The following is a 24,636-nucleotide window of genomic DNA, read 5'->3' on the forward strand; positions in this document are numbered from 1 at the left end:
TATAACTTTTCTTTGTTTAAACAATTTGATACTCTTGGGGGGCAGAAATGGACAATTAAACTAAGGGTGGCCCACCATGTCAAAGCTGCTGACAGATGGGGCAAACTAGCCTTTAGGATTGAACATGGACTTGAGAGGGTAGAGGTCTCAGGCAATGACAGGAAAAGTTGGCTGGCCTAGGTGGGGGTGAAGCTGTAGTCAGAGGAGACAGCATTTTTAGGAGCTGCAATAAAATAAGGCCAAGAAGTTGGTGGGCAGCTGGCAGTGTCCCAGGGACTTGTGAGCTGAGGCAGGAAGAATGCATGTTGGAGGCTAGATTTAGCAGCTTAGCAAGATACTCAGCAACTTATCAAGACCCTGTCTCAAAATACAAAATAAAAGGACCAGGAATGTATCTTAGTGATAGAGTGCCCTGGGTTCAATCCCCACTATGAAAAAAAAAAAGAAAAAGAAGTGAGGTAGAGGGGTCTGGGGTTTTGTCTCTTGTGGTTTCTCTGAGTCGTTCTTGAGTGGAGGCTGAGGGGAATCATTGTGTCGAGGATGGAGGAGAGCCCCCTTGTGGATATGACACCTGTGAAAAACCAGAGGGCACAGGCTTTTGTGTGTTCCCATGGGGCAGCCTCTGGAAGGACTAGGAAGATCGGGTCTCTGGGAGTGTGGGATGCCGTGGCAGGACCAGGAGGAAGCTATTTGGTGGAAGGGACGGAGAGGATCCTGGAAGTTTGGAGACAGAAGGTATGAAAGAGTTTTCTCAGAGACTGCAAGAGGGAGTAGTCTGAGGAAATACAGTGGGTCTCTGGGCACAGTGAGCGCTGTGGAGGGCTGAGTTGTGGGCAGAGGTGGGCAGTCAATAGGCTCCATGATTGGGTGGATGGATGGGGAGCCCCCACTGGGGCTGAGGTTTTGTTGGGTGAGTGTACAGAAAGGAAGAAGGGGCACAGGTGTTGAGGGGACATACGGTGAGTGTATGTAAGTGATGACCACGAGTTCTGTAGTGGATAGGACAGACAAAAGAAAAGAGGGGCTGACAGCTGGCAAAAGGCAGCTGGCTGGCAAGTGACTTGGAGGTTCTGGAAGGGATGAAGGGCTGTTGGCTTGAGAGCCCCAGGGAAGGACCATGATAGAAACAGTTGTCTAAGAAAAGGAAGCTCAGATCTAGGTTTTGCAGGTGATGCAGTTGTTGGTACCAAGCAGCTCTGACCACAGGAATGGGGACTGAGGCATAGAGGAAAAGATCACTGTGAGGAGGTTGAGGAAGTGGCCAAAAGTGTTTGAGGGATCATCCTCAAAGACCATGATGTCACTAAGAAGAGCTGCAGATTAAGTGATCCCTGCAGGCACACTTTGGTGGACACTGATGGTGATGTGGTCTGATGGCTTGGCCTTCAGGAAGGAGGTGGTCGTCTGGAATGTTGAAGGGCAAGGACACATTCTATCTCTGGGCCCGTGGTGAAAAGAGAAAGATACTGCTCAGGAGGGCTATGGGGGCAGGGCAGGTTTTGGAAGGCAGGAGAGATGATGTTTGGTGCCAGAAATATTTGTTGACAGATACGAGTTCCAGAATGCACAGTGAGTTGGGGGAAGGAGACAGGTGTGTCCTGAGAGAGAAAGGGTCGGGGAAGAGGGTCTTTGGGCAAGTGCCAGTGATGGTCCAGGGCCACATGCAGCTGTGAGTCTCGCAGTCTGCAGGTGGGGAGATGGGAGCTGTCCTACATCCTGCTGAGGGTAGTGTCCAGGCCAGAGCAGTGTGCATGCTAAGGAGAGCTCAGGGACTGGGCAGAGACAGTTCTACTGCCCATCTCTGGAGGCTCACCTGAGGCAGCAGGAGATGCTGCCTCATGATATGCCAGGACATGTGCGTGGGGGTGAGGAGGCTCAGTCTTTGGCATTCCTGCTATGGTCACAGAGACCTGTATGCAGGTAGCCCAGGACCCCATGGGTGCCAGGGGTGTTGGGCTGTGGGAGTTGCCAGAAATTTGCATTCCAGCGTGTGGTGAGCCGCCTCTGCCGCTTATGCAGATTATGGTCGCCATTACAAGATGGCGCTGGCTCCGCTGTGGTATGTGACAAACAACTCCTTATTTGGGAGAGTTGGCGCATGGTTTTTCAGCACCCTATGAAAAAGTTCCACGTGGCAGCTTCGCATTGGGGCTTGAGATGCTATATTAAGGCTGGGAGGGGCATCCGAGGGATTAGTAGAAGAAATATCAAGGGCCTGAATAAACCGCTGAAAGAAGATTCCCGAGTTGCGTCTTCCTTGCGGGCAAGGGGTCGCGACACAGCGAGCAGCCTCCCACCTTTGGAAAGTTTCCAGACTCTGTCCTCAGGCTGTGTGGGGGAGGCAGGAAGAGGGCAGGCTGGGGATCGCTGTACTCAGGGTACCTTGCCATCAAGCTCCTGCCAACAGGACTTTCTCCTTGCCCAAGTAGGCAGGTAGTCATGGGGTGCAATTGGCACAGCGTCAGGCATTGAGCAAGTGCCTCTACTTCATACCTGAGGTGGGTGATGTGTCCATTTTAGAGATGAGTACTGAGGTGTCAAAAAGGCCACACCCTGGCTGTGAGCAGCAGAGCCAGTGTTAAATCAAAGCTCTGGTCCTGACTGGCCATCCTGGTGTGCAGCCTCCTGCAGTTTCACCTCTCACAGTGCCCTGAAGGACTGGGGAGGAGAGAGGTCTGGAGGCCACAGCCCAGTGACCTACTCCCATGGCAGGAGGTACTAAAAGGGAGAGAAGGCAGCTAGGCTTTCTGAAAATGTAACACTTTATTATACAAAACATTCTTATTGTCCCCAAACCCCCGACAGCACCAGGCTGCACTTTAGGCTGTGGCTAACTCTGAAAAGAAGCTCTTGGTCATTTGAGGGCCGACCAGGCCAGACTTGGGGTGGGCAGGTGGAAGATGCCTTCACCAGGGGATGTCCTATGGCAGGCTGGGCCCCTGTGTGTCCACAGGTCCAGTGTCGTAGCCCAGCTTTCTCATGTCCTTGGTCACCACATTGAAGAGGAGGGTAACAAAGCCCTGAGAACGGACCCGGGTCACTGGAAACAGAGGGGCAGCATCAAAGGCTGGACTAGGCTGGGGCAGACAAGCCCAGGATACTCTGAGTTTCTCTCTCAATTTTAATATTCTCTTCTGTAAAATGAGGATGGCAGTGCTCATGGGGATTCAAGGGGCTGCAGTAGAGTAAATGACATGGCAAGCCCTCTGCTCCAACCAGGTGCTAATCTGGGAAGTGCTCTTGGAAAATTCTCAGGCTAGCTCCCACAAGTACCAGGTTGCAGGTGCCTGGCAGATCCCTGGCCTTCATCCCCCATCTCTTTTCAAGTGTCCTGGGCAGGCACGAGGCCCACCTAGTCCCTCCCCAGGCTCCAACCTGCCTCCGGGCTGGGGATGGGGGTGGAGGGCACCAAGCTTTACCTTCCCGGCCTTCACCCTGAGCCACCACCTTGGGGTCTGTGTATTCAGGTCGTCGTCCCATGAACCAGCTGGGAACACAGGAAAACATGGGTGAGCAGGGCCCTGCCTGGGAATTCTGGTCTCAGATACTGGCAATGGGCTCTCCAGGCTTCAAAACCTAGTATCTCTCCTCCAATGTATCCCCTATGAGCCAGGACCTGGGCAGAATCTCCCTGGGCCCAACCTCCCTCTGTCCAACTGGACACCAAGAGTGGTGGTGTCCCTTGTCTGGGCCGCAGGGCCACTGGAAGCCTACTAGGGCTTCTGCCAGGTCTCAGGGGTTCTGCAGCCCCACGCCTGGTGTTAGGCTTTTCTGGCTCAGTCTTCCGTGGGTCTGAGACACGAGGGACAAAAGCTGAGGAGTGAGGCTGGGCTGGGCTGGGTAGAGCCTGAACCCAGATGGAAATCCCTGAAAGCTGACAGCTAACTTTGGGGGAGAGGACAGCATAACTCTAGTGTCCCTGGGAAGGAGGGCCCTACAGATCTACTCCCCAGTTTCGTCCCTGAGTAGTGTGGGATCCCAGGACAAGTCACTTCTCATCACTGAATCTCAATTTCCTCAAGTGTGAAATGAGGATGATATTGGTGCCTTCCTCTTGGGGTTGTGAGGTGCCATCTGAACATTACCCTTCCTTGGTAGGAACTGGCCCTGGGATGCTCTGAGTGGCAGCCATGGTAGTGACTCCGCGGGCAGGCCCTGCTAAGGGCAGCACTCAGCCACAGGTTCTGGCCCCGGCAGTCAAGTTTCCCCTCACAGGAGCTTTGCTCTACAAATGCCCGTTGACTCTCCAGGCCACAGTTCTGCGGCGGCAGGACAGGGACGGGGTAGCTAGGAACCACCTGCCTCACCCCTGGCAGCTCCAGGGCCTCAGGACTGGGCATGAAGGCTGTACCTTGGACACAGCCACACCCACTCAGCCAAACAAGGTTCACTATTCCCAGCTGGGTGGGTCAGGCAGACGTAGATTCTTCCCAGCTTGGTCACCCAAGAACAACTCACGTGCCCTCAAGCCTCTGTCCTCACCACGAGCAGTGCCAGGCAGGCCCCCTGGTAACAGTGACGAACCACACCACTGTCCACCCACTCCCCTGGCGCCAGCATGGCTCTGTTCTTGGGGCTCAGAGCTCTGTCTGCAGGTTCTACAAGGCTGCAGGACAGGAGGCTGTGTGGAGACCAGAGCAAGGGAGCGTTGCTCACTGACTCCAGGCTCTGAGGAGAGGGACAGAGTGGTACAGGGAAGCCAGAGTTCCTGCTGGCAGCTGTCCATTCCAGGAGACTGGATGGGTGGGGCCCCACCTCTCTGTGCCTATCTTCATCACAGAACAAGGCTCTAACAGTATGCACCTCACAGATGGCTGAGGGCTGAGCCAGGGGACCAGTCCCACCCTGAGGACCAGTCAGCAGCTGAAGGAAGCTGGATGGGGGAGGGTAGTAGAACAGCAGAGAAGGGAGCTTCTGGAGGATGCTCCTGAGGGACCGACCAATGGACTGCATCTCCATGGATACTACATCCAAGAAGATTCTGTCTTCATTCTTCACTAACCAGAACCTCCTGTTTATGTAATTTTTTTTTTTTTAAATTTTGTTACTGGGGATTGAACCCAGAGGTGCTTAACCACTGAGTCACATCCCAGCCCTTTTTATTTTGAGACAGGGTCTTGCTCCGTTGCTTACAGCCTCACTAAGTTGCTGAGGCTGGCTTCAGACCTGCGATCCTCCTGCCAAGCTGCTGGGTTAAGGCATGTGCCCCTATACTGCACTGTTTTCGTAATGCAGCACACACTGCCTTGCACAGTTGAGAGCCTGTGCAAAGGGCAGGAAATGGCCCTGCACTGAGCTGCCATCCCTCAGGTAGAGGCAAGATGATCACTTGCTCTGCTGGCTTTCAGGCCTCCCTCCTCAGCATGGAACACATTCCTCAGGGACCTCATCAGGAGGCCCAAACTCTCCCTTTGGAGGCTGCAGAGCAGAGCAACAGTGTGGCAGGATGGCTATGTGGACTCTCAAAGCCCTTCCCCAAGCCTGATGACATTCCCAGGTTTTCTGGACACCCCGGGGGTGGGTATTGCACCTCCAACTGACATTGACCCAGGGCATCTGGCTAAGCAGCCCTTTCCCACCTGGTGGACTCCCAGAGGGGATCCTAGGGGCAGTGGGCTCCCAATCCTTAAGCTGAGGCTAGTGGAGAACATTGTTCCTCCTCCCTGCAGACCTCAAAGCTCAGCATGGCTTCCTCTACTCTGAGCTGTCCCTCTTCCCAGCAGGGTTTAACCAGGTCCCACTCTAATCCTGGCCAGGTTGCAGGAGGCCACTTGCTGGTTGCTGCTTGGGAACCCTGGTGGTCCTTCATTTCTTGTCAACCTGCTGGGGAGCAGTGGTGGCTTGCATCCATGTGAGCAGAGGGGCATTTCCATCTGCAATCCCCAGTCAGCCAGCTGAGGCCTGGTTCGCCTTCTAAGTGCCTACCTACATGTGGTAGGGGATAAGAGTCTTTCCCACTGGGCTTCTTCCAGCATCTGTCCCCTGGGCTCTCCCCACAAGACCCTCCCTGCCTTCCTGATGTCTCCCTGACACTCCGCCACCTTGACACTTACTGGCCATAGCAACCTGACTGCTCCTAATGCACTAAGCCCACACTCTCCTCAGGGCACAGCCAGTGCTTGCTGTTCCTTGTGCCTGGAACATTCTGTCCCCCCGTCTTCCCACGGTGGCCGCTTGGCTCCACTTGTCTCTGCTCAAATGCCTCCTTCTCCCTGAGGCTCCCACACATAAAGGATTTAGTAGCTGATTGATAAAAGCTTCTGGGGATCATTGCTACTGTTTTAGGAAGGCAGACTCACTGCTGGATTGTATCTGGTGTCATACTCTGGAGTGAGCATTTTCCCTTCTGACACGAGTTTTTCCTCTGCTCCACCTGACATAAAGTTTTAACAGAGCACAGAGTAAAAATGCACTGCTTGCCACTGTGGTGGCACATGCCTGTGATCCCAGCTATGAGGGAGGCTGAGGCAGGGAGGTTTGCAAGTTGCAGGCTAGCCTCAGCAATTTAGTGAGAACTTGTCTCAAGTTAAAAGGCCTGGGATGCTGCTCAGTGGAAGAACGCTCCTGGGTTCAATTCCTAGTGCCAAAAAATAAAACAAACAGCAAAACAAACAACATCAAAATGCACAACCTTATGCTGCCAAAAAAGTTATCAGTAACTGAGCAGCCTCCAAATCCTGGGGACCTGTACCCATTTGTCCCCAGTATATGGGGCGGCCTGAAGGCCTGGCAGGTTTCCAGGCACATCTCGAGGGATGGATTATGACAGCCATTGACCCACTAGAACAGGAGGTGATCTAGCTACAGGTAGAGAACTCACCTTGTGAACTTCTGCAGTTTAGACGTAGACTCTGGCACAAACATGGGGATGGTCCTTTTGTGCCTGTAACAAATGTGTTCCCACACGGATATAGTGAGAAACAGGAAAGTAAAGGTCCTTCCAGAGCCTCCACCAGGCCATGAGTGGGAATCCTCACAGATCAGGCTGTGTGGCTGCAGCCTTATGGAGGTCAGAGTCCTTTTCTTTTCAGGACCCACTTCCTCCCCTCCCCACCTGTATCTGGCTGACAGTGTGAGCCTCACACTTTCCTTCCAGAAAGGCCACACCAACCACATTCCATGCTGAGCTGCCCAGGCGCTGGGGACTCAGTCTGAGCTCAAGATGGAAGCGACAGGGATGACTGCCTCAGGACAAGCCTGAAGAGTAGGAATGAAGGACCCATGAGGTACAGGCTGTGGCCCAGGGACTCTAGGACCTACCGGCCAGGAGAGAAGGGCACGTGCACTGCCCCATAGCCACGAACCACATCATTCCCGAACACATCTGGTCCATACACACTGAGCACGATCTGAGGCCCTTGGGAAAGACAAGACCAGGGTCAGCAGGCAACAGAGTGTGTCCAGCTGAGTCAGAGGATGGCACTCAAAGCCTTGGGGACAGGAGATTGCTTGAGGAAGGGATATGAAAACCTCAACTGCACTGAGGGCTTCTGCCCACCCTGCTATTTCCCGTGCCTCTGCTGGTACTTGGGCAGATATTTTCCATATCTTAGCTCACAGCATGGGGAGACGAAGCCAAAATACTGTCCCAGCTCTGACACTTGATGGACACAGAAGTGCTTCAGAACCCAGGAGCCCATTAGATTATACCTGAGTGTGACCACCTCCATCAGAGATGAAGCTCCCAGTGTAAGAGAAACTGGCCCTCGGTTGGCTCTGATTGGCCCTGGTGGAGGGTGCTCTCTTGGAGATGTCTAAGACAGAGGAGTTGCAAGTATCTCCCTTTATACTAAGTTACACCTGGAATGTTCTTTCCTCTGTATCCTGTTGACACCAAAGAAGGTCCATCAAGTGCCTTCACCTAATTAGTTCCTCTGTCTCTGTGTATGGGCTGGCCGAGTTTCCAACCTGCAGCTTCTACTGAGCAACCTCAGGCAAGTTATCTAACCTCTCAGCTCCTTGGCTTACCCCTAAATCATTGGAAGCTGGGACTGGTGGCATGTGCCTGTGATCTCAGCTACTCAGAAGGCTGGAGCAGGGGGATAGCAAGTTGGATGGCAACTTAGTGAGAACCTGTCTCTATAAAACGAAAAGGGAGGTAGCTCAGTGGTAGAACGCCCCTGACTTTAGTCCCCAGTACAGCCACAATAACAAATCCCTTGGAATAGTTTCTAGTGCATAGAAAGCCCTCGATTAATATTATGGAGGTGTTTGTTCTCTTCCTATCATTGCTCCTGCACCAAAGATAACTGTAATTCTGAATTTTATGAAACCACATCTTCACTTTTCTTTAAGCTTTTCCTGCCAAAGAATGTATCCCAAACACAGTATTTCATTTTTACCCACTTTTTAACTTTAAATAAAAAGAATCATACAGTATATACATATTTGCATCCAGACTCCTTAATTCAAGGTTATATTTGTGAGATTCACCCAAATGGTATCATGTACAGGGGTTTGTTCATTTCTGATGCTGTATAATATTCTACCATGGGAATATAAGGCATTAACTGTTCATGCTAGTGCTGATGGGCTGTTCCTTCTTTGGGGGCTATTATAAACAGTGAGGTGCTGACCATCTTTGCACAGGCTCTGGGCATGTTTGTGCACCCTTCTATTGGGTATAAACCCAAGAAGGGAATTGCACAGAGCAGGCCTGCGTATCTGTTTTCCAACAGGATGGTGTCAACATGCCCCCTCACCAGCAGTGCTTGCTGAGTCCTTATTACTCAACACCCTCACTGGTCTTGGCATATCTTCCTTTAAACTTTAGCTACTCTGGGGAGTGAACAGTGGGAGGTCACTATGGCTTTAATTTACATTTTCTTTCTTTCTTTTTTGTTATCTCTTCTTGCTCATGGGATTACAGGCATTAATTAAGAGTTTCTATTCATCAGAAGACTTTAAAAGTGCAAAGACAAGTCACAGAATTCACACACATCCATACTATCATCAGCAAGAAAGTGGCCGTTCACCCGGGATCAAACCCAGGGCCCCACAGGTAAGGCAAGTGCTCTACTAGTGAGCTACATTTCCTGCCCCCAAGTATTTTAAAGATTTTCTTAATAAGGTTGAGACTTTCCCCTGTTTCTTGTTCACTTGAATGTCCTCTTTTGTAAAGAACCTGCTTTTTGTAGTTTGGATATCTGGTGTCTCCCAAAGCTTCTGTGTTAATGCAGAAATATTCCCAGGTAAGATGGATGGACTGTGAGAGCTGTAACCTAATCAGTGCATCCTAGTTTGAAATGGACTGTGGGTGGTAAATGTAGGCACGTGGGGCGTGGTTGGAGGGAGTGGGTGACTAGGGGCATCTCCCGGAAAGGGGCATCTTCCCTGTGGCCCTTTTGGGTCCAGAGCAATTGAGTTTAATTAATCCCATACATGTGAATTCAACATAAACTTTTTGTCCTCAAAGTTGTTCTTGTCAGGTATTCTGGTCACAACAACAAAAAAGCTAACCCTGTTCAAATCTCTTGCCCAGTTTTCTACTAGATGGCCGCTTTCTTACTGATTTATAGTACGGATGTGTGTGAGTCCTAATTCTATTGATTGATTGATTGATTATCTATTTATTTATTTTTATGTGGTGCTGAGGATTGAACCCAGGGCCTTACAAGTGCTAGGTGAGTGCTCTACTGCTGAGAGTGGTAGAAACCACACCTTTACTTTTACCCCAGCCCTGTCTGCACTTTTAATGTCTTTTAATGAACAGAAGCTCTTAATTTTAATATGGTCAACTTCATTGATTCCTCCATTACAGAATGCTCCTGGAACACCTTCCCTTACTTTGGTATCATGACCACTGGCTATCCTCCCAAAGCTTGTTTTGCTTTCATGGTTAGATTCACCTGAGGTCAGTATTCATCTTTTCTATGTGTATCCAACTGTCTTAATAAACCACCATTTATTGAAAAGGTCCTCTTTTCCTTCCCACTCTGCAATGCCACCTTAGTTGTGAATCAACTCTACATAAACTTAAGTCTGTCCTGGTGCTCTCTAGGAATATGCTTATCTCTTCCCATGCCCAAACCATTTACACTATCTTATTATTGTGCTTAATAGTTGACATTTGATATCTGGTAGAACCAGTTAATTTTGATATTATTATAAATTACATAATCTTTGTTGTTTTTGGTATGTACTGGGGAGTAAACCCAGGGCCTCAAGCATGCTATGCAGGCATGCTACCACTGAGTTACATCCCCAGCCCTGTAAAGAATATATTTTTTAAATACCATTTTAAAATTTATTGCTAGCACACAGAAATCAAATTTTTGGGGGGTGGGGGGCATACTGGGTATTGAACCCAGGGGCACTTAACCATTGAGCCATATCCCCAGTGTCTTTGTATTTTATTAGAGACAGGGTCTCGCTGAGTTGCTTAGAGCCTTGCTAAGTTGCTGAGCCTTGCTTTGAACTCACGATCTTCTGGCCTCAGCCTCCCTAGCCACTGGGATTTTCAATTCTCTTGTATGAGTTTGTGAAACCAGTCTGGGCGTAATGGCACAAGCCTATAATCCCAGGAATTCAGGAGGCTGCAGTCATAGGAGGATCACAAATTCAAGGCTAGCTTTGGCAGTTAGTGAGACCCTGTCTGAAAATAAAATAAGCCAGGTGCAGTGGCGCATGCCTATAATCCCAGTGGCTCAGGAATCTAAAGCAGGAGGATCAAGAGTTCAAAGCTAGCTGCAGCAATTTAGCAAGGCCCTAAGCAACTCAGTGAGACCCTGTCTGTAAATAAGATACAAGAAGGCTGGAGATATGGCTCAGTGGTTGAGTGCCCCTGGGTTCATCACCCAGTATCAAAATAATAATGATAATAATAATAATAATAATAAAAAAGGGCCGGGGATGTAGCTCAGGGGTAAAGTGTCCCTGGATTCAATTAAAAAAAAAAAGTCTAAACATAGAAAAGGTACAGTAAAAATATTAGGCAAAGTTTTATAGCTCCAATGTAATCTTCTGGGACCACCGTCATTTAAGCAGTCCATTGCTGACAGAAGTATCATCATGCAGAGCATGAAAGTACTGTGTTTTATCTCTTTTGATCATGTTAAGAATGTATTTGACCTTCCAGTATCTGGAGATACTGTCTCCACTGCCTTATTTTTGCTAGTTATCATTCATATTGTCTTGATTCCTGTGTGCCTCTTTATTGTATACCAAATACTATTTTTGAAAAAAAAAAACATGGAAGTAATTTCCAAAGAGATTTCTTATTTGCTTTTTCTAGGTGCTGGGCTGTAACAGTCTTGAACTTCAATCCCAAATCAGGGGCTGCAATCTTGAGGTAGCTCAGTTTCCATCTTTCCTTACAGCAGGGCAGCTCTTTAAGGTTTCCTCTCAAGTTGGCCTAACCTGACCCACCTCTGAACTTTCAGAAGTCACAGCACAACATGCAGCAAATCAACTCAGAAGGAAGGGGGAGTAAGGAAGAAGTGGCACTAAATGGGCAAGTGCATCAAAAGCTGGTGCCCAGATGACAGGAGTGAGGATCTGACGTGGACAGTGGTGTGCAAGATGACGCAGAGGGCAACGTGTAATAGCTCCAGCCACCAACACCCCCCCCCGTCACTGCAGGGCCCCCCAGACTCACAGCCATAGGGGTTGGTGCTCTTAAAGGTGACATCGATGGGGAAGTTCCACACAAGCACTCTCCGCACATCTTGGCTCTTGGATGTGATCTGTGAGATCCCCTCTTCTAGACCCTGTGGGGAAAATGACAATGACAGCTGGCCTGAGATGAAGGCATCACACAGCTCCCACCCCTTATCTCAGGCAGGCAGTCAGAAGGACTGCTTTTCATCTACCTTCTACCCAAACCTGAACCTCCAGAGGGAATGGAGAGCCTCCTAGGCCTGGAAACTTTATGCAGAGTCCCATCAGGATGTGGTGACCCGAGGCCAGCCCTTCACCAGGTACTTGATCTACTCTTGCTATGGCAGGAAGTGGCAGTGGCAGTGTTTGTACTCTCACTCCTATAGCACTAGTCCTCCCAGGTCATTCCCATATATGTGCATTATTTCTCCACCACAGTCTTTCCCCTCTACCTACCCATTTTTTGCTTCCCATACAGCAAACTCCTTGAAAGAAAGAGCTGTTGCCTTCACTGGGAGTTACTGGCCATTCTTACAGGAACCTGTTCCAGTCTGGCTCCATCACTGTACCAAAGGGGTTTTTATGAATAACAACAGTGGCCTTGACATTGCTATCTCCAAGTCATTTTTCTGTCCTCATTCTACTTGACCCATTAGCAGCATTTGACAGAGCTGGTGACTTCTGGAAGTTATTGATCTTCTTCCTTCCTCTTTCTCTCCTTCTCCTCCATGTTTTTTTTTTTTTCTTTTTGGTTAGTTTATTTTTGAGGTGGAGTCTTGCTATGTTGTCCAGACTGGCCCAAATTCCTGGGCTCAAATGATCCTCCTGCCTCAGTCTTCCTATCATGAGGAATCAGAGGCTGCTTTTGCCAAAAAACACTGGACTCCTCATTTGTGCCTGCAAATGTATCTCTGCCCCCATTTTGCATCTGTCTCCTCCCTGAGTCACCCTGGATTCCAGGAACAGGCCTGGTTGAGAAACATCTTCCAAAGAGTAGAAACTCTCCTGTCAATAGCAACTTTCTTATCCCCACAAGCTTCCCACCCCCAATCCTGAGATAATGATCAACTGGACCACCATTTGACTCAAGCTGCTTGACTAGACCTACTTTTGGCTCCCTTACCTACATAATCTGGAAGCTCATGGCAGTACCCCTGGGTTAAGATGCTTCATCTCACTTATCTCCCCAATATGGCCATATTGAGTCAAGTTTCTTTCCTGCTATTCATCATTACTTTTTGTAATGGGTGAGTGGCCAGGCCTGATTTGTTGGGACCCCTGGAGTCAGACCTTTGGCCTAGGACCTCTAGGAATATTTTGAGTAGTTGGGAATACAGGCATGTGTCACCATAACTGACCAATGTGCTTCTTGATATTTTTTCTTCCCTTGGTTTCTGGGGGCACCATAGTCTCATGGGGCTTTGTTTTTTCTTTTTTTTTTTTTGTACTGGGGATTAAACCCGGGGTACTTTACCACTGAGCTATATCCCAAGACCTTTTTATTTTTATTTTGAGACAGGGTCTCACTAAGTTGCTGAGGCTGGCCTCAAACTTGCAGTCCTCCTGCATCAGCCCCCTGAGTCATTGGGATAACAGAGTCCATCACTGTGCCATCACCTATGGGGCTTTGTAATTCATGGTGGCTCCTGATCAGTCAACCTGGTGGTGCCTCTATAATGTCACAGTGTCCTGAGCTACATCTTTGACTGCTCCTTTACCTGTACATGGTGATCTCCTTGGTTTAATGGCTTTCACTGTGGTCATATGGTGATGATTCCCAAGAATCATTAGACTTCTATCCATAGTCTTCTTGCAGAAAGACAATGGCTATGCTACTTCTAGGTGCTTAGGCTAAGCCTTGGTCTTATTCTTCACTCCTCTTTATCTCAAACTCTACCTCTGTTCAACAGGACAACTTGGTGGCTCTGTCTGCAAAGTATATGTGAAATTGAACCACCTCTCATCACCGCCACTGTTGCCACCATTCTCTCATCTGTGTTACTGTAGCAGTCAACTGGTTTCCCTGCTCTAGTCCTTGCTCCCAGTCTAGTCTTAGCATAGAAGCCAGAGGAACATCTTCTGGGGAGTGGGGGGGCTAGGGATTGTACTAGGGGTGCTCTACCATTAAGCTCTACCCCATCCCTTTTTTATAATTTTTTTCTTTAGTTGTTGATGGACCTTCATTTTATTTATTTATTTTTATGTGGTGCTGGGAATAGAACCCAGTGCCTCCGGCATGCTAGGCAAGTAATCTACTACTGAGCCACAGCTCCAGCCCCCACCCCCAGCCCTTTTTATTTTGAGACAGAGTCTCACTAAGCTGCGGAGGCTGGCCTCCAACTTGCAATCCTCTGCCTCAGCCTGCAAAGGCAGTGGGATTACAGGTATGTCCCACCACACCCAGCTCCAGAGGGAGCTTTTTCTTCTATTCAAAACTCTGATGGGGTCCCATCTCCCCCTGAGAAAGGTCCTGGTCCCTATCCTGACCAACTGAGCCCTATAAGATCTGTCCCTGTGCCTCCCTACTTTATCTCCAGTTGTCTCCTCCTTGCTCACTTGGTTCACTGGGCACATTAGCCTCCTTGCTGTCCTTAAACATGCCAGGAACACTCTGACCTCAGGGCCTTTGTACTCTCTGCTTCTTCCCTCTAGAAAGTTCTTTCCACAGATTTCCACAGAGCTTGTTTCCTTACTTCCTTTTCTGTTTGTAAAACATTGTTTAATCCTCACATCAGTTTAAGAAGTGGAGGCCCAACTTATGTAACCTTTCTAAGCCTCACTTTCCTCTTCTGGACAACTGACATGCAAATATTATTTGCCGGCAGCCATTCCCTGAATAACTATTATGGATTCCTCTGGGTGCTGGGGATACAGTGGTGACCAAAACCAGATCCATCAGATCTTTACTCAAAAGTGATTTCCTTGGTGAGGCCTTTCCTGGCTACCTTGTTCCAGCCTCCCTCTTTTCCTTAATATCTCCTGTGTCCTGACTTCATTTACCCCCTGTGCTTTTCATTAGCTAACACACCACAATATTGTACTAATTATTATCCATCCTCCCCATCCCAAGGATGTATATACTCAGGAAGATAGGGACTTTTGTCTGGCTTTGGTTACCACCAAGATAGCTCTCTAGGACTGACCTGCCTGCACTGTCCAATTTTCCTCTTTGCTGACATGGGCGAACTCACAGGGTAAAGTATGCGGGTAAGTGCACACTTCCAGAATGCTCCATGATAGCTGTGCTCTCCTCTCCAGCTTTACCAGGAACAAATGTTTGGATTCCTTCTGACCTTGTGTCTACCTCTCAGTTGATTCTGGAAAGGATGGATACCTTCAGAAACCCTAACAGTCATGAAGCCTGTGAGTAAAGGAGGACCAAGAGTCCAGCTTACCGCTGTGGGGGCCCAGTCCTGTCCGTACACAAAGCAGTACTTGCAGTAGAGGTCATCATACTCTGGAAACTGCGGAAAAACCACAGTGACTCTGTTTATTGGGGTTCAAGCTGAGTCCTGTACATTGGCTATGCTAGTGAAGATGATAGGAACTGTGAACATGAGGCACCAGGGGCAGGGTCTAAGAGACAGCTGGGGATGTAGACATGGAGTTCAGCAGAGGCTGGAGACTGAGATGGGAGAGTCTGAGGGAAGAGTTCTGGGCTGTCACTGCCCCTGAACCTCTTTGACGTCTCTGTCTTCTGTCTGATATGCCCTTCCCATTCCATCATCTGGCAAATTCTTACTCATTCTTCAAAACACCCTTGAGGGAGCCTGCCTTGACTCCCAGTCTGACTTAAGGGTCACTTCTTGGTTCCATCAGCCTCTGTACTTCCCTCCATTGAGGCACTGGATACTTATGCCAATGTCCATCACTCCATTTACCTGTTAAGAGCCAACAGGTTTCATGCCTTTCTGTGTCCCCAGTGCCTGATACAGGGGTGGGCACAGACAAGATCTAAGGGAAAGGGGTTGATGCAAAAGGTCTGAAAATCCAGGGAGCCAATCAGATCACAGAGAATATGTACATGGCTTGAGGACAGGGAGGGGTTCAAAGAAGAGAAAGAGGAATAATGGGGGGGGGGGTGGAAAGTTCTGAGAGCACCAGACCTGAAAGGGACAGAAGGAAATGGGGAATAGGCCAAAGTTGGAGTGGACAGGGTAGGCCTATGGAGCAATATCCTGATGAAACAGGAAGGCAGACAAAAAACCTACTGAGCATCAAGCCTGGGAAACTATCTCTAAACCATCACCTCCAACAAACAGCTTGGAAGGACAGTGTAGCAAAGCTGTCAGAGAGGCCCGTGTTCAAATCTCACCTTTACTCCTGGCAAGTTTTCCCAGCTGTAAAGCGGGGATGTTAGTAATACCTTATTGAGTCTTCTGGGTGCTGGGGATACAATGGTGACCAAAGGATTGTTATGAAGAACAGTGTTGGATGCTGAGTCTGGTACATAGTGAGTACTTGGTGAATGTTGGCCTTTATTTATTTGTAATAAATGGTTCTTATAAAGTGTAGGGGGTGAAGAGTAGCGTCCCTTTGATCTGACAGGCCCACGCCCCCTGGATCATTCCAAGCCATCAAGGTTGAATCTGACTCATCAAAGCATCAGATTCTAACCCAAGTTCCAGGATGGGGCGCGGTCCTGACGGTCCTGACGTCCCAGGCACATTCACTCTGGGAAGCGGCCCTGCGTCCTAGTCGGGCCATCGCTGCTCCCACTATTCCCCGGAGGCTCCTGCCAGTGACTCAATCAAGTGGCCACGATTCAAGCCCGGAGCCACAGGCTTGGCCGCGTGCAGCCTACGGACCAGCGCAACCCCTCGAGGTCTGTTTTCACTCCTGCACGTGGTAGCTAAGGATCCCCAGCAACTTGGCGCTCAGCTTCAAGTTCTGGTTCTCCTCTCCGAGGAGAGAACTGAGAGATTCCGCGGATTGACACGGCGGCTCTCCAGCCCGCGGGCTTGCGGAAAGGGCCCTGGGGGGACACGGGGGGCAGGCCCGGGCGGGGGTCCTTGGCTGCTCACCTGGGCGCTCTCCACCTGCCCGTTGACCATGAGTAAGAAGACGCTAGGACTCGCTGCCGCCATCGCAGGGCTCGGGGCTCGTGAGACCCACCCTGGCCGCACGCGCGGCTGCTAAGAGGCATCCGGGTCGCTGTGGAAACAGACGGCGTGGCGCAAGGGACACGTTTGTTGGCAGCGGCAATTTCGCGAAAGAGTGTCGGGTGTGGAATGCTGCGCAGGCGCAGAGGGTGCTCTCTGGGGGCGGGACTTGTGAAGGGCGGGACTAGAAGGGGAGGAGCTTGGCCAAATTCAGGCCTGCCGGAAGCCATGTGTTAAAAAAACACATGTGCTCATTCGCCCCTAGGTGTCGCTGTGGCACTACCCCGAAGAATGCAAAAGACCCAAGCGGAGGGAGGATGCTGCGTGCTCAGACAGTGCGACCACAAGCGGTTGGGGTTAAAGCTGAAGGTGGGGTGCTTAGAACCAAGCAGGTCCCGGCCTCAGACAAAGGGGATGTGCTTTTATGGCTTTTGAGACCCTCGTCCTGGAAAGTGTATATTAAACAAACTTGGAAGGGACTTCAAGAATCCTTACATCCAAGGTCCTTGATGTGAAACTGGTGAAGCTGAGACCCACCGAGGGGCAGCACCTGGCACCGCACTCAGCCAGGGCTCTCGGATCTGTCAGGACTCTTCAAATCCCAGTTACTCCCCGGCCACCAACACCCCTCCCCAGTAGGGGTGTTGCTTTAACACAAGGATCCAGCGGCTCTTGGCGCTCACCAGAGTTTGTATTTCCACATTTATTTATCGCTATAATTAGGGCTGATACTTGCCTCTGCTACTAGAATGCTAGCCCCGAGTCCAGAGACCACATCAGTCTTGCATCCTCGTTGCCTGGCACATAGTCAACTCCCGGTAACCACTTGTTGAGTGAATGAATAATTGATTACATCTCCGTTTTAGCAGAGGTGACAATCACAGCAGCACTTCAGTAGCCAATTCATGATTCACACCCATGGGTTCACAAGACTGTCACTCTTCTCATGCCCAGCTCTGGGCTAGATCCAAGGGTGCCTCCTGGTGGAGGTGTCAAAGAGAACATTAGAGACCTTATCTCGGATCCAGGAAATCAGGGGAGGAACAGATGTGTAGATGTCAAGGGAGACCTGGCTGCCATCAGGGACTCCAGTTCATCACACCCTGCAGACCAAAGGAGTCCCAGTAACCACCTGTGTGACAGTGTGGTTACAGCCCAGCCACGAACAAATGAAGCCTTCCCCTTGCTAGGTGAGCAAGGATACCTGATAGGGAGTTGTTGTGGGTAACCAGGGGTCACACATCTGATACAAGGGGTTGCCAGACAATTTGGGACCCGAGTGCCACACATGTTCCCAGGGGAAGAATTGTCTAACTCCCCAGGGACTTGCTCATACCCCCTTCCTCTCCTTCTCACACCAAAGCTTGGCAGTTACAATGCTTTCTCCCACAGATTCTACCAGCCTCACTCAACTTTCCTTACTGTGGGCTTTGAGGCTTGGTATTGCACAAAATTTGGCAAAATGCTTGCATTATCAAAAAACTAGGGACAGCCAGGAGTTTGGAACCTGGTTACATAATGGGGGAATCTTACCAATAGACAGAAGCTTTGGATGACTCTCAGGGGTATAGATAAGTCTGATTCCTGGGTGTTGGGGAATGGGAAACACCAGAGTAGGGTGGGAAGGTGGCTGGTCTGAGGCTAATGGTATTAGAAGGGACTTTGAGCAAGGAGTCTCAGGATTTTCTGGAATCCTTACCACCAGTTCAGGTGGATCTTCAGGAGGTCTTGTGCACTGGAAGCCCTAAGGCAGAACATCATCAAGTTTGGGGCAGTCAAATTGGCGAAGAAAGACCCTTCTGCAGTCTGTGATATGCAACAGTTTCAGTTGAATACTTTGCAGCTCGCAGGGTGGGACATAGGAATCTGCGTGAAGTGGAGGCAGAACTTCAGCCCAGGCAGACTTTCAGGTTGTGCACCAGTCCAGCTTGGCTGGTTATTAATATATGCCAAACTTCCCTACCCACACCCCCTCCAGCCCTCTGGCTTCTTGCCCCTAGACACCTTCCTGGGCTCCTTTCAGTCCTCCTTGACACTCCCTATTGCCACCTCACTCTTAGCACAATCCCTCCTCTATTGAACTCTCACACAGGACCATCAGGAAGGCTTGAAGACCATCAGGATGTGGAATGCACTGAGGCTGGCAACCGTGTCAACTGTCCATACAGACATGGGAATGGAAGCAGATTGAGGCAGAGCCGGGTGTCCCTCCCATCCTCTCCCCCTGCATCCCCATATCTGTGGTGCTAACAGGCAGCTGTCCATGGCAAGCCCATTCTCTGGGGCTCGGGGACTCTGAGGATTATTACCCCTGAAAACTTCCCAGCTCCATCCTGCCAACCTCCTCCAACCCAGCATTTACCACCACTCTCAACCCTCCCGGCCTCTGCTCCCATCCTTACCAGTATCAGGTCCAAACCCTTGGGCATGGCACTCCTCCCACAGAAGGAAAGATTGAGGCCGGGTGGCCAGAGGGACAGGCTGCATAGAACTGTTGAGAAATGGAAGTTTTGGTATTTGTGCCACCAAACCCAGAGCTACTGGGGGCTTCTGGGAACAGAAGCAGCTCCTCTGTGCCAGACTTGATCTCACACGTGTCCAACCACAATTGATTTGGACCCAGGGTCATGATGAAGTGAGACTGAGGCCAGCTGTGGAAAAAAGTGGGTAAAGGGGAGGTGGAGGGCCTCCATCCTGGACCAGCTGTCAACCACCCTGAGCTGCCCCTGCCAAAGCAGCTGACACTTGTGAGCACCCAGTCTCGCGAGATGAAGGCTCCCTCACAGCGCTACCGGTTGTCTAGGAAGATGCTTGCCCGCCAAGGCCATGTGTCTGGGCCCTACACCTTAGACCAATGAGGCCTCAGGACTCAGTTCTGGGTCCTGGGGCCCTGCAAACCTGCCATCCATCCCCTGCTGACCTCTGCAGCCTAACTCCCACTCACCCCTCCAGTTTGAAATCTGACTGGCTGCAGCTTCTTCATCACAACCAGAGAAGTGTTGTGAGAATTAAAGATGTCCAGTGCTTAGAACATACTGCAGTTGGCTATGTTTTTAGCTATTTTTATTCCTAAACATAGTTCTTGGGATGTATGTGGTTTTTCATGCTGTTCCCTCTACCTAGCATTTCATCCCCTGACTTATCTACCTAGAGAACTCTTATTCAACCTTCAAAACCCACCTTTGTGAAATCTTTCTTAAACTTCTTCCCCACCCCCATGGCTACACAACCTGCTCCCTTCTTCCTACCCAGAGGTGCATAATAGATGAGTGTCCATCTCTGCTTGCTTTTCCGTCAAGACAGGAAACTCACTCCTTACTCAGGCAGCTGGGCCTCCTTTAGAGTACCCCCCATTTACTACATCCTGTTAATCAGGACCCTCACTTGGGTTCTTCAAAGGTCATGCCCAATCTGCATGGAGCTCCTCCCTCTACATTAGACACCTCGGCTACCTATCACTTTCTCTGTTCTGGACTCAGGTTCCTGCTACCCAAACCCAAGATCAGATTACTGGTTTAAAAAAAAAATGTGTGTATCTGTTGGTGGCGGGGTGATTCTGGCGATTGAACCCAGGTCACTATTCCACTCAGATATATCCCCAGACTTTTTATTTTATTTTGAGATAGGATCTTGCTAAGTTGCCCAGGCTAGCCTCAAACTTGCCATCCTCCTGCTTCAGCCTCTCAAGTAGCTAGGATTACAAATGTGCACCACCACCTAGCAGGTTACTGATTTTAAGAGACCTTGGGTTTGGACAGTCCCCTCTGTAACAGTTGTCTCCTTTCCGGTCCACTTCCCCACCCTCACCCACAGCTCTTTACCAAATAACAGCAACAGCAGCAGGAGCCATATCTGTAGATTGTCTTGGGTTGAATCTCCAGCTGGGTCTGGCTTCCTCCTCCTCAGTCTAGTGTCTCCTCCTCACTGCTCCTATAAGGCTCATGTCACTGGGCAAAGGGGAACTGGCCTGGGAAAGAGGAAGCTGTCCTGGCAGGGCCTGAGCTCAGACTTATGGGTAGGCATCCTGCTTACAGACCTTGGTACTGGTGGGCTTTGCAGCTCCTCCTGTCAGGATCCCATCCTGGTTATAGGGGACAAGTGACTCCTTTTAGCCCTGCCTTTCATCTAAGGTGAGAGGCAGAGAGAGTGACTGGCTGAGATAGATAACCACTCATACTCTGTATATCCGGTGAAGCTCTGAGCTCCCATGATTGCTGGGCTCCACAAGGCTAGGGCTCCTAGCTCCCCTGCACAGCTGGGGGAAATTGACGCTTAGAAGAAATGACTTCTCAGGATCACAGTGAGCTGGAATCAGAGTGGGGGAATTGAACTGGGGGGGGGGGTCCCTGTAACTCCAAGTCCCCAAGTCATTCCTCTGGAAAACCTTTTGTTCTTTCTTCCTGCCTCTGCATGTTACCCTTAAGTGGAGGGGACATACCTTATCTACCTGGAGAATTCCTATTCAACCTTCAAAACCCAACTTAGTGTCTTCCTCCCTCAAATTCAAGGGAGAAAGTCCCTAGAGCAATTTATTCTAGGAATCTCTACAGCCTGAGGTTTAGACCAGGATTATGGCCTGTCCTTGGTGGATCCCTCAGGCCCTTCTTTCTGCCTCCACCTCCGTCTCCCAGCCCCAGATACCTGAGCAGCACCTTCTTAGCAATGGTGAGGGGTTTTAATTTTTATTTTTTGAAAATATTTTTAGTTGTAGATGGACAAAATACCTTTATTTTATTTATTTTTATGTAGGATGAAACCCAGTGCCTCACAAGTGCTAGGCAAGGGCTCTACACTGAGCTATAACCCCAGCCTGGGTTTATTTTTCATTGAGGAGAAATTTGCATACCCTACCGTCAAACCCCGGTTGAAGTGTCTGATTCAGTAGCCTTCTGCACTGCTCTTCTTTGCAGATGCTATTCCTTGGTGCCTGGAATGTCCTTTCTGCTTTTTCTGCTTGAAAGCTTTCTAATGAACTTCAAGAGACAGATTAATGCCCTCTTGTCCAGGATGCCTTTTTTCCGGACCTTCCAAGTTGGTTCAGGGACCTTCTCGTGGCTCCCCTTGTCCCTCAGTCACAGACTACCTCACTGGTGGTCTGACTCATTCTCTCTGACCAGGCTCAGCTTGAACTTGAGGGATTAAGGGGTCATGCTCAGCCCCTAGTGTCCAGTGGACGGTGGGTGCACTGGAACCACCACTAAGGGCTTGTTCATGAGTGAATGGACAAGTGGAGGATCTTTGAGGACACTCTGGAGGACACTAGGACCTTGTGAACCTGAGCCCTCAGGTTTCAGCTAGAGGAAGGGCCTAGAATCAGAAATAGAGAACGCTCAGAGCCCCCAGGCTTTGGCAGAACTAGGAAGCTCACAGAGCAGCTTCTTCTAGGAGTTAACCAGCAGAGGGCGCTTTAGAGAAGCCAGGCAGCCTGGGTTCCAATCCACACTCTGACATTGAACAGCTGTGTAACTTTGGATTGATTTCTCAATCTCTCATCAGACTTTCTCTAGCAGAGCTCAGTAAATGAAGGCAAAGGTAATGGTGCAATTGGGGTCCAGCTTGTAGTGTAGACAGGCAAATTGAATCACGAGCCAAATTCTTAAAATCATTGTAGGTCCTTGAAAAACATTCGTCTTTAACCCAATGGATGCAAACTCCATGTTGGCCAAATATGTTAATTGTGCCAGCAACTCACATGCTGGACACATGACATGGCAGTTAGTCTCAAAGTTCAACAGCATGTAACAGAAAACCCAACCAGGGTTTAAATATATATGGGTCATTTGTCTCAAACATCAAGATGGACCAGAACTTGAACTTCCATTTTCCGCCTTCACCTCCTCTTTAGCATGTAGATTTTGTTTCATGACCACAATGGCTATTTCTGCTCCAGATGTAGTGCCCATACTCCAGGCAGAAGGAGGGGGTAGCCAGGGGATTCCCAGCAAGACTCCACGTAGGATGGGACATGCACCATTGGTTGGATGAAGACTTCCACACATAGCCCATTAGCCTCATGGAGACCTCTAGCAGCCAGGGAGTCTGGGAACTTGAGTATTTGTCATTCCAGGGTCATAGGATGGGATGGCAAGGGCAGTCAGAATGAAGTGTTGAGTTAGCTGATTCCTCACTTCCATAAAGAACCAGTCTAAAAACCAACCAGTCTAAAATCACTTTGCATGCTAGGCAAAGTGTTCTACCGCTAAGCCACATCCCTAGCCTGCTTCTGTTGAGTTTAAAAAGCTGATCTCCACATCTAGTTTTCATTTTCTGCCTCTAATGAAAGCCAGGACCAACAGAAGTATTTATCTGCTTTAAGAAGACATAACAGTTCAGTTATAAAAATAACCAGAGGAATAAAAGGGTGTGTTTTAGATCCCAATAATTGTTGAGGTTGGGAGGTATTTAAAATATCCATGGTTAGGCTAATAAATCAGTGGTGGAACATTTGCTTGGCATGCAGAAGGACCTAGGTTTAATTCTTAGCGACACACACACACATGCGTGCACACATACACACACACACACACACACACACACACACACACACACCCCACAGGCAACAGCCAATCTGATCAGATGCCTGATTGAAACATGCCCAGCCAGTCTGCAGGAATGCCTGTCGATGGGCTATAACTTCATGGACCACTAGGCCACCACTCCCAGTTGTAGGCCTTGGGGTCCACAGTTGCTTGAACTTCCCATTCTTAAAAGATAGATGTTAAGCCTCCACATTTCTGGAGATCTCCTTATTTCATCATGTTGGTAAATTTTTGAAAGTCACTAGGTAAATCAAAGAAGAGTCGTTTTTGGTTATTTTTAATTTCTCACTTTTTTTTTTTTTTAGTACCAGGGATGGAACCCAGGAGTGCTTAACCACTGAGCCACATCCCCATCCCTTTTTAAAAACATTTTATTTAGCACAGGTTCTCTCTAAATTGCTTAGGGCCTTGCTAAGTTGCTGAGGCTGGCTTTGAACTCTCAATCCTCCTGCCTCATCCAACCAAGCCACTGGGATCACAGGCACATGTCAGCATGCCTGGCTAATTTCTTACTTTGGGGGCATGGTATGGCATTGGTGTGGTCTGGGTCATGTAGCTTGTGGGAGGTGGCACTACTGGCTGCTCTCTAGGGTCCTGGATGGATGGTTTTCCTTCCTCTGTGATAACCATTCCATCTTCTTTCAGGAATTACAGCCAAAGAGAGGTGGTGGAAAGAGTGGGAGAGGCTCTCTGGGAGAAGTCACTGCTGAGAACAAGGAGAACACAGAATAACATAGTTGTTAAATGCACTGAAGTTGCCTAGGCTGGAATATAGGAAGACAGAAGGATGGTTTTATTTCTTAAAAAAAATATGTCCCAGATGTGGTTTTAAAATCAATAAAATGTTTCCATATCCATGCAGTGGTCAAGGAGAATCTAAGTGGAGAATCAAAGTGACCCTGGTTTTCTTTTGTACTTGATGAAAATTTTTGATTTTTTATGCAGTTGCAAAATCAACAGAACCATGACTTATGCCTTTTACATCATTGTGGCTGACCATAAGTACCTCTGACAGTTGTAGGAGACTTGGTTCTAATAGTTACACTCCCCACCCCACACCAAGAAACAGTGGAGTGTGGTGGGGTGGGGCGGGTTCCTTGTGTTGCTTAGGGACTGCAGAGATTGCCAAGTACTTTCTCGGCTATTTAGCCACATAGTCCCCACTCTAGTCCCCACAGGAGGTGGAAGTTAATAACTCTTGCACAGGAGACCCAACAGGCCCTAACAAGATGGCACAAGCAAGGTGAGAGTAGAGCTGGTCTGGAATCCACGTGTGTGTGTGTGTGGCGGGCTCTTCCTAAGAAAGTGGGCTGGGAGGCTGGGGAGTTTGGAGCTTCCACTGACTTGGTGGAGACATTTGTGAATCTCTTCCCATCCATGCATTCAGTGAGGTTGTG

The 24,636-nt window shown here is 49.3% G+C and overlaps 1 protein-coding gene across 2 annotated transcripts; it reads right to left on the bottom strand.

Annotated features, from left to right (window-relative positions):
* Positions 1-2,744: 2,744 nt before the first annotated feature.
* On the bottom strand, positions 2,745-16,828 carry B9d1 (B9 domain containing 1). Of its 2 annotated transcripts, XM_005341496.5 has the most exons (7): positions 16,623-16,825; positions 14,994-15,062; positions 11,597-11,708; positions 7,261-7,357; positions 6,821-6,883; positions 3,420-3,487; positions 2,745-3,040 (listed from the first exon to the last, which is right to left on the bottom strand). In XM_005341496.5, exons 1-7 carry the CDS (start codon positions 16,683-16,685, stop codon positions 2,922-2,924), a joined length of 591 nt encoding a protein of 196 aa, XP_005341553.1. In that variant the 5' UTR covers positions 16,686-16,825; the 3' UTR covers positions 2,745-2,921. The 2 variants fall into 2 exon arrangements, with proteins under 2 accessions (XP_005341553.1, XP_021576623.1); XM_021720948.3 differs by lacking the exon at positions 14,994-15,062 and having other exon boundaries at positions 16,623-16,828.
* Positions 16,829-24,636: the final 7,808 nt, after the last annotated feature.

This window comes from Ictidomys tridecemlineatus, chromosome 3 (genome assembly GCF_052094955.1).
Source record: "Ictidomys tridecemlineatus isolate mIctTri1 chromosome 3, mIctTri1.hap1, whole genome shotgun sequence".
Classification (NCBI taxonomy): domain Eukaryota; kingdom Metazoa; phylum Chordata; class Mammalia; order Rodentia; family Sciuridae; genus Ictidomys; species Ictidomys tridecemlineatus.